The sequence below is a fragment of the Mizuhopecten yessoensis genome, unplaced genomic scaffold, assembly GCF_002113885.1.
Source record: "Mizuhopecten yessoensis strain PY_sf001 unplaced genomic scaffold, ASM211388v2 scaffold8577, whole genome shotgun sequence".
Taxonomy (NCBI): domain Eukaryota; kingdom Metazoa; phylum Mollusca; class Bivalvia; order Pectinida; family Pectinidae; genus Mizuhopecten; species Mizuhopecten yessoensis.
This window is the reverse complement of record NW_018407617.1, coordinates 151,384-162,172: the sequence shown is the minus strand read 5'-3', so window position 1 is coordinate 162,172 and position 10,789 is coordinate 151,384. Positions and strand designations below refer to the sequence as shown.

The 10,789-nt window shown below is 39.3% G+C and overlaps 1 protein-coding gene across 3 annotated transcripts in view; it reads left to right on the top strand.

The window, feature by feature from the left end:
* Nucleotides 1–10,789, top strand: part of LOC110456250 (muscle, skeletal receptor tyrosine protein kinase-like) — a 97,916-nt gene that overhangs the window by 72,609 nt on the left and 14,518 nt on the right. For all 3 annotated transcript variants that reach the window (XM_021506862.1, XM_021506861.1, XM_021506863.1), the window contains one exon: nt 1,847–2,107. In XM_021506862.1, coding sequence (XP_021362537.1) covers nt 1,847–2,107 — 261 coding nt within the window. The remainder of the gene's footprint in view (nt 1–1,846; nt 2,108–10,789) is intronic.

Here is a 10,789-nt window from a genome sequence, read left to right as displayed (position 1 = left end):
GTGATCTATGGTTGTAAATGACCTCGGTGATCTATGGTTGTAAATGACCTCGGTGATCTATGGTTGTAAATGACCTCCGTAATCTATGGTCATATTATTTGGAATCTCCTGCATTTGCATTACATAACTTATCCCAACATGAAAAATATTTGAAATTCACCCCTTAAAGCTTGAAATATTAAAATATATCTTAGAATCACATGAAAAGGAAAACAAAAATTAATAGTATAAGTGCCATACTTCTGCCTTCTTGTTTGATGTAGATTTATGAGTCAGTTAAACTAGATATGAATGAAGCTTCATTAAATTGCCCTTGTCAGTACACCAACAGAGACATAATGTGTCTATATGTGAGGTGATTACACCGGCCCATACTGGTTGTGTCACCACTTAAAACTATTACACAGGATTCATCTATATTAACATATATGTATATGATATATATTACCTTTGTAGTCGGGCCTCTATATATCAGTCTACTTGCTAGACCGGTTACCGACTGATACGCTACATGTAGGAACAGTTAATAACTAATATATCACTTCAAGTCTGGAAACTGAACTCAAATGTCACATTTGACAATTGAATACTTTTTGAAAATAACCGTTATGTAAATTTCATATTTGAAGTTAATAATTGTTTAGAAATGTAATGTGAGATGTTTCAACTTGACCTGGTGTGTACTTTTATAGTGCTGGACACACATGTACTTTTATAGTGCTGGACACCCATGTACTTTTATAGTGGTGGACACACGTGTACTTTTATAGTGCTGGACACTCATGTACTTTTATAGTGCCGGACACACATGTACATGTACATTTATAGTGCCGGACACTCATGTACTTTTATAGTGCCGGACACACATGTACTTTTATATTGCCGGACACACATGTACTTTTATAGCGCCGGACACTCGTGTACTTTTATAGTGCTGGACACACATGTACTTTTATAGTGCTGGACACTTATGTACTTTTATAGTGCTGGACACACGTGTACTTTTATAGTGCTGGACACACATGTACTTTTATAGCGCTGGACACTCATGCCTGTTTCAGCATGTTATTGGTGAAGAGATAAGACATCAATCATATACAGGACATTGTCTAATTGCCGTAAATCATCAACAAGTTAATTAAGACAACCCCTTTTTATATCATCAACAAGACAACCCCTTCGCTACCAAATGGTTGCGGGTTCGCGTCACAGCACAGCACTGTGCTGTATCTTTGAGCAAGATCCTTAACTCTGCTTGGTCCAGTCTACTCAGCTGTAAAGGAGTACGTGGTGATAGAATTCTCCCCAATGAGTTGAGAAAGATATTATCTGGCTGCAAAGGCCCTATAACCACGGATAATAATTTGGGAACCGCTTTAAGACGACCTTAGAACTAGGTTGTGATAAAGCGGTATATGAGAACCTCAAATTATAATTATTATTATTATTAAGACAATTCATACATTTTTACCTGACTAGCTAATTTTGGTACATGCATAAATACACCCTGGACAAAATGATACAGGGTTATTTTAGGGGCACTTTACAGGGTAATTTTTCAGGAGTATGTTACAGGGTACTTTTACAAGGTACTTTTTGCAGCTTTTTTTTTTATTATGATTCCAACAAGACTAAGTCATCAGTGGAGGAATGCTATGGAGACCTAGTCTTACCAGAAAAATTTAATATAGCTATGGGATTTGCATTTTTCTGTGTAAATGTGATAATTAATTCCACAAAAACCAAAGTTTTTATACAGTGGGTTGACTGAATTATTACCATGTATTACTGATATTGGGTCAATATACTGAGGCAATCTGATTAATGTATGTTATATGTATTACAGACAAACCCCACAGTGTCTACCATACAATGGTAGTGTGTGTGCCTCTGTCCTGGGGTCAAGACCAGTGTATGTCAGGCAGTCCATCAATGATCCAGAGAGTCGGGTCCGTGAGCTTCTCCACGACCTGACAACGTCCCAGGCCCCATCCACGGAGAACCGCTGTCACGAGGCTGCACAGAAAATTCTATGTCAGTTCCACTTCCCAGAGTGCACTGAAACAGAGGAACCAGAAAACGAGCCATCACCCAAAAAGCTGTGCAGGTAAGCTGTTAATGTGATTGGTGGTTTGGTTGTAAGTGTTTACTTCTATTCTATTGGTCAGTTTATTTTGTCACAGTTTGAACACAGTTCTTCAATATGATTGGTCAGTTTGATTATCAACACATTTGTTCCCTTAGCGACGTCGTAATAAAAGCTCTTCAGAGCTTATGTTTGTTGTTGACAGTGTACACGACGTTAAATAAAGATAATTTATTTATTATCAACTAATGTTGTGTTATGTTGTAATTCTATGGTCAGTGGTGTCACTACTGTCCTGTATCCTCCGATCGGTTTGTGTGATTTGCAATGAATGTTGTGATTGGTCAGTTGGTGTTACAAGGTGTGGGATGACCACTGGCCATTGTTAGGTCATTAGATGTGTATGAACGTACATCTTATTCATGCTTTAAATATCTGAGGAATTTTACAATAGCATGATGAAGATTGATATGGGTAAGTCTGCTAAAGCAATGTCACGATGAATAATAAAGGGCTATAGTAGGAGATACATTGTGATTGGTCAGATGTCAAAACTTGTCATTTTGGCACGCAATGAGATGAATAACCATTTACAGCTAAACAACAATAAATGTCAAAGCTAGGATGAGGAATGACATTTTTCCTTCCTCAATATTTCCAGCAGACTCCAGTAACCAGCCTTATATCAGAGACCTCTGATGTATAGGTACGTACACTGGGTTTCACTTCAAACGTTCATACATCATTGTAACTTCTGTCGGAGGCTTGTCTCGCAGGATGACCAGACACATGTATTGATGATTTACATAAGTCAGTACTTCCTTAACCTCAGTGACTCGCTTCATAGCTGTGGTAATATGTCCCTCCAAAATATTTAGGGCCATTGGGACGTTTTTAGTAACTTTACTCCAACAATTAGTTATAAAGATTCTTAATTCAAGTTTTGTTCTTTAACAAGATGCCTTTTACTTTCTTAAAGACAACTTATTACCACATGGAAAAGGCAAGCTGACAGTAAAATTACTATGCAATACAATATTGAGATTTGATTGCCCAAGATTTTTTTGATTTTATTTTTGAAATGGGCGTTTCTGGTGATTTCTCACAACTTTATTAGTCCCCCACCAGTTCAAGGGGGAATTTAGGTTTGCACTCCATCCGTTCGTCCGTGAAGTTTGTCCGGCGCATATCTTCTATAGTATTTCACCTGGTTTAACCAGATTTGGTGTACAAGTACATCTTGAGATGGCGGAGTGAGAGTGCAAGAATTAAGTCACTGTGGCCTTTGACTTGACCTTTGACCTTAACTTTTGAAAATGTTTTTCCCAGACATGTCTTCTGTACTATTTCACCTGGAGTAAAAGATTTGGTGTACAAGGACATCTTGGGATGGAGACCTCACTGTGACCTTTGCTTCCTGACATAAATGTACTGTTCGTTNATACGTTCCCGACTTCTATACAATACCTGGGCTAGCAAGCTTTAACANTATTCATGCTTTAAATATCTGAGGAATTTTACAATAGCATGATGAAGATTGATATGGGTAAGTCTGCTAAAGCAATGTCACGATGAATAATAAAGGGCTATAGTAGGAGATACATTGTGATTGGTCAGATGTCAAAACTTGTCATTTTGGCACGCAATGAGATGAATAACCATTTACAGCTAAACAACAATAAATGTCAAAGCTAGGATGAGGAATGACATTTTTCCTTCCTCAATATTTCCAGCAGACTCCAGTAACCAGCCTTATATCAGAGACCTCTGATGTATAGGTACGTACACTGGGTTTCACTTCAAACGTTCATACATCATTGTAACTTCTGTCGGAGGCTTGTCTCGCAGGATGACCAGACACATGTATTGATGATTTACATAAGTCAGTACTTCCTTAACCTCAGTGACTCGCTTCATAGCTGTGGTAATATGTCCCTCCAAAATATTTAGGGCCATTGGGACGTTTTTAGTAACTTTACTCCAACAATTAGTTATAAAGATTCTTAATTCAAGTTTTGTTCTTTAACAAGATGCCTTTTACTTTCTTAAAGACAACTTATTACCACATGGAAAAGGCAAGCTGACAGTAAAATTACTATGCAATACAATATTGAGATTTGATTGCCCAAGATTTTTTTGATTTTATTTTTGAAATGGGCGTTTCTGGTGATTTCTCACAACTTTATTAGTCCCCCACCAGTTCAAGGGGGAATTTAGGTTTGCACTCCATCCGTTCGTCCGTGAAGTTTGTCCGGCGCATATCTTCTATAGTATTTCACCTGGTTTAACCAGATTTGGTGTACAAGTACATCTTGAGATGGCGGAGTGAGAGTGCAAGAATTAAGTCACTGTGGCCTTTGACTTGACCTTTGACCTTAACTTTTGAAAATGTTTTTCCCAGACATGTCTTCTGTACTATTTCACCTGGAGTAAAAGATTTGGTGTACAAGGACATCTTGGGATGGAGACCTCACTGTGACCTTTGCTTCCTGACATAAATGTACTGTTCGTTAAATATAGAAATCATGACTGGTGGGGGACTATGGATTGCCTTCCCTTGTTTTCCAAAACACTATCTTCATACATGTTCAAAGCTTCAACAACCCCTACCAAAACAATGTCATGCGTGTTCATAGCTTCAACAACCCCCACCAAAACAATGTCATGCGTGTTCATAGCTTCAACATCCCCTACCAAAACAATGTCATATGTGTTCATAGCTTCAACATCCCCTACCAAAACAATGTCATACGTGTTCATAGCTTCAACATCCCTTACCAAAACAATGTCATATGTGTTCATAGATTCAACATCCCCTACCAAAACAATGTCATACGTGTTCATAGCTTCAACAACCCTTACCAAAACAATGTCATACATGTTCATAGCTTCAACATCCCCTACCAAAACAATGTCATACATGTTCATAGCTTCAACAACCCTTACCAAAACAATGTCATACGTGTTCATAGCCTTCAGAATGTGTGATGTGCCATCAGACACGGAAACTGATCATACCTGTAGAACCTGTCTGATGTTTTTAAACTTGCAAATCTCACAAATGTCTGTATTGTACTTTTGTGTGTTTCAACTGATGGAATCATTCAAATGATATTTATTTGTTAAACAGGTCATAAAACATCTCCATTGGATGTACTACCGGTCATTATTGTCACATCTGTTTTGTAACAGGATGAGAGACCTATTTTCTTTACATTTGTCATGTTTTATACTTTGCTACCTGTGTTGACTGATCTTAATGACTGTGGCTGAGTCTTGAGCTTTTATATCCTATTTCAAATGTTAAATCTTCCGAACATGTGATATTTCTCATCGTACAATAGAATCATTGTGTAATCATTATCCGTATTAGGTTTGGAGAAGGAAAGTATGATATTGTAACACTACGATTCTGTGATGTTGCCTTTTATCTCTTGTATTGTCATCGTTTATGTAAATAGTGTTTTTGTTAAGATTTGTATGGTACGGTTCCCCACTAGGGGAGTGATACAGCAGGACCCATTAGGTCATTGTGACATACCGCCACCTTACTACTCCACAGATCAGCAGGATAGCCTGGCTGTCAATTGTGTTGTGATTTATGGTAAACATAACAAAAAGGAGAAAAGAAGTGCGGGTGATCAAGCTGTTTTTAGACAGTCTCTATCAGATAGGGGTTTTATCTGCAAAGCATCTCTTTGACTAGGAATCAATGAAAACGAAACTTTAAAGCAACCATGAATTTTAAAATGCGTTGCCATGGAATTTGATGACAAGGGTTTTTCAATAAATGTGTTTTTATTGCAGCATCCTTACTTGTTGGATAAAACACATTAGAGGAAGGAGTGTGAAATATGATAAGTGCTGTAACTTTAACAAAAATTACATTATTTTTGTAAAGTTATTGGGACAGCAGTGTTGTGATTTAAAGTTGGTATTGATGAAAGTGTTGATATGTCCAGATACGATCTCCAAACTAACGAGGGAAAGCTGTGAAAAGGAAAAGTTTGGGGACCCCACTTTCACCTCGTCTCACCCCAAGTAGCGGGACAGAACAGCTGCTTGTGGTGTAAGGCCAAGGCTGTTGTATTCAAGGTCATTCAGTTGTTAGGGTCTTGGTTAAGAAATGTCTACACAGGTTAAGACATGTGAAATCAGACGTTATTAAATAATTTTAGTTTTGATTATATTTATGGCTTTGGATAATTAAATACAGAACCTGAATCATATATTTATGTTTTTTCTTTTGATTATACAGCATCTTTGAATTTAAACCCTTCATTTCATTGTCAGTCTGTTTCCTTCAGTCTTTTCACTAGTGATCAGGTGTGTTGTGAGAAATTGAATGTCAGGACTTTCCAGAGGCATGAGTATCACCATTCAATCGCACATTAGGAATGATAAATCCAAAATATAATCTACCAATAGAGATATGTGTTTGAAGAAAATATTTGTTCCAGTTGAAATCTCTGTTAATTGAAAAATAACATCGTTCTGCCCCTATCAAGAGCATTACACTAGTAAATGGATGTTCCACCTCCGGTGCTGACAGAAGTGGCAGGAAATTAGCGCCTGTTGACACTGAAGTTTAGAAGGCAGACGAACAGCTAGAGAACAGGACGATGTTTCTGTTATCACTTAACCAATATCCTGTGGATTTCTCTTTTAAATAATATCTTAAGTGAAGGTGTAGTTAATGAGCGTTAATGTGTCAAAACATTTGCTTTCTTGATTTTGAAGCGTGATTCTGGAGTCTAGAGTGATTTGGATCTGTTTGATGATTTCACACGGTGTATTTTAGGTAACTCGATTAAAGCAATTAGAGTAATGCAATTAATTTTATTCAGTATTTTTTCTACTTGTATGTGTGAACAAATTAAAACGATTTGCTGAATCCTGCACATTTCAGGGTCAAGGTTTTCTAACATGATAAACTGCATGCCAAGTACTAAAATATTCACAATAATATAAAACAGACATTTTTGAGGCTTTCGTTCTACCCCGTAAGAAATTCACACAGCGATTGTTATATTTTTATTTGAAGACAATTCACAAGATTATAAAAACGTTTTGATATGCAAGTCAAATTAACAACAAGGAGATCATTATTCATGTAAGTTTGAAGCCATATCAGATAACGGATTAAGGTGGAGCCATAGGGCTTGAAATAAATATCCCATTTCCTGACAAATTTGGTCATTTCCTTATCCAAAAAAATCTCAAATGCCAATTTACAACCACAAGTATACCTATTTGTATCAAACAAGAATAGACCCATTTAGACTATTTATAAGAACACAAGGGGCAACTTCATAAGAGTATTTTATAACAGTACAAGGGACACGCCAGTTCAGGTAATCCTTATCGGGTGCAAAATATTGACTTTTGCTGAGGAGTTGATTGTGAAAACTCTGACCCGAGGAGGTGTGCCTTACAAACACTTGACCAATCCCCCTCTGTTTGTTCTGATAACCACCTCAGATGTTTGTGCATGTTTATCTCAATATATTACACTGACTTCAAAATGATTGACCTGTTCAAGTTTTCAACAATCCAGGTGTCTTATAGTGATGAACACCTGTACAGGTGCATGTTAGAGTTGATCTTTAGTACGTACGCTTTAACGTTCCTGACTTCTATACGATACCTGGGCTAGCAAGCTTTAACGTTCCCGACTTCTATACAATACCTGGGCTAGCAAGCTTTAACGTTCCTGACTTCTATACAATACCTGGGCTAGCAAGCTTTAACGTTCCCGACTTCTATACAATACCTGGGCTAGCAAGCTTTAACGTTCCCGACTTCTATACAATACCTGGGCTAGCAAGCTTTAACGTTCCCGACTTCTATACAATACCTGGGCTAGCAAGCTTTAACGTTCCCGACTTCTATACAATACCTGGGCTAGCAAGCTTTAACGTTCCCGACTTCTATACAATACCTGGGCTAGCAAGCTTTAACGTTCCTGACTTCTATACAATACCTGGGCTAGCAAGCTTTAACATTCCCGACTTCTATACAATACCTGGGCTAGCAAGCTTTAACGTTCCTGACTTCTATACAATACCTGGGCTAGCAAGCTTTAACATTCCCGACTTCTATACAATACCTGGGCTAGCAAGCTTTAACGTTCCCGACTTCTATACAATACCTGGGCTAGCAAGCTTTAACGTTCCCGACTTCTATACAATACCTGGGCTAGCAAGCTTTAACGTTCCCGACTTCTATACAATACCTGGGCTAGCAAGCTTTAACGTTCCCGACTTCTATACAATACCTGGGCTAGCAAGCTTTAACGTTCCCGACTTCTATACAATACCTGGGCTAGCAAGCTTTAACGTTCCCGACTTCTATACAATACCTGGGCTAGCAAGCTTTAACGTTCCCGACTTCTATACAATACCTGGGCTAGCAAGCTTTAACGTTCCCGACTTCTATACAATACCTGGGCTAGCAAGCTTTAACGTTCCCGACTTCTATACAATACCTGGGCTAGCAAGCTTTAACGTTCCCGACTTCTATACAATACCTGGGCTAGCAAGCTTTAACGTTCCCGACTTCTATACAATACCTGGGCTAGCAAGCTTTAACGTTCCCGACTTCTATACAATACCTGGGCTAGCAAGCTTTAACGTTCCTGACTTCTATACAATACCTGGGCTAGCAAGCTTTAACATTCCCGACTTCTATACAATACCTGGGCTAGCAAGCTTTAACGTTCCTGACTTCTATACAATACCTGGGCTAGCAAGCTTTAACATTCCCGACTTCTATACAATACCTGGGCTAGCAAGCTTTAACGTTCCCGACTTCTATACAATACCTGGGCTAGCAAGCTTTAACGTTCCCGACTTCTATACAATACCTGGGCTAGCAAGCTTTAACGTTCCCGACTTCTATACAATACCTGGGCTAGCAAGCTTTAACGTTCCCGACTTCTATACAATACCTGGGCTAGCAAGCTTTAACGTTCCCGACTTCTATACAATACCTGGGCTAGCAAGCTTTAACGTTCCCGACTTCTATACAATACCTGGGCTAGCAAGCTTTAACGTTCCCGACTTCTATACAATACCTGGGCTAGCAAGCTTTAACGTTCCCGACTTCTATACAATACCTGGGCTAGCAAGCTTTAACGTTCCCGACTTCTATACAATACCTGGGCTAGCAAGCTTTAACGTTCCCGACTTCTATACAATACCTGGGCTAGCAAGCTTTAACGTTCCCGACTTCTATACAATACCTGGGCTAGCAAGCTTTAACGTTCCCGACTTCTATACAATACCTGGGCTAGCAAGCTTTAACGTTCCCGACTTCTATACAATACCTGGGCTAGCAAGCTTTAACGTTCCCGACTTCTATACAATACCTGGGCTAGCAAGCTTTAACGTTCCCGACTTCTATACAATACCTGGGCTAGCAAGCTTTAACGTTCCTGACTTCTATACAATACCTGGGCTAGCAAGCTTTAACATTCCCAACTTCTATACGATACCTGGGCTAGCAAGCTTTAACGTTCCCGACTTCTATACAATACCTGGGCTAGCAAGCTTTAACGTTCCTGACTTCTATATGATACCTGGGCTAGCAAGCTTTAACATTCCCAACTTCTATACAATACCTGGGCTAGCAAGCTTTAACGTTCCCAACTTCTATACGATACCTGGGCTAGCAAGCTTTAACGTTCCCAACTTCTATACAATACCTGGGCTAGCAAGCTTTAACGTTCCTGACTTCTATATGATACCTGGGGTAGCAAGCAGGCACTGCCTGTGAAAATCAACAGTGGTGCTTGGTAACGTTTCTTCTTACATGCAGATCTGAACAGGTACAACTTTTGCAGGTACAAAATTCATAAACATTCTAAACTGTTTAAAATGTTTTTCGTAAGATCTTGGTGTATAATTCTTATCCCTAAATCTGATTATATTGAACGAGTGCCTTCATTGTGATTTTTTGTCATAAAGTTCAGCGATAATTGTCCAGTATAACGATTCATTCGGTATCTGTCTGTTATTTTCGTATTCTTAGTACAAACTTTTTTCTTTCTTCCTTTAATTTACATAAAGGACAACATTACATAGACAATGTATACATCCAATAAATGTTTCAAAGATACATGATGAAAGTCCTAATTGACTGGCTCGTAGCTTGTTAAGATAGGTATTACACAACAAGATCCTGGTGGAAGTTGATACAGGGACCTGTAAACACGTTCTGGTACATACATTTATGTTGTGGAATCAGCCCGGCACCACCCCAGCCATGTGCAGGGATAAGATAGGGCCAAAACAGACTGATAGAGGTGTAAGGTTCCGACACCCAGGGGCCTAGTTCTGATAGGGATGTCAGTGAGGGGAGGGGGAAAATGCTGCCAATCCTAGGGATTTCACCCCCTCACATCCAGTGACAGTCAGGGAGGGGAGGGGGGACACATGCTGCCAATCCTAGGGCTTTCACCCCCTCTAATCCAGTGAGGGGAGGGGGACACATGCTGCCAATCCTAGGGATTTCTCCCCCTCACATCCAGTGACAGTCAGTGAGGGGAGGGGGGACACATGCTGCCAATCCTAGGGATTTCACCCCCTCTAATCCAGTGAGGGGAGGGGGACACATGCTGCCAATCCTAGGGATTTCACCCCCTCACATCCAGTGACAGTCAGTGAGGGGAGGGGGGACACATGCTGCCAATCCTAGGGATTT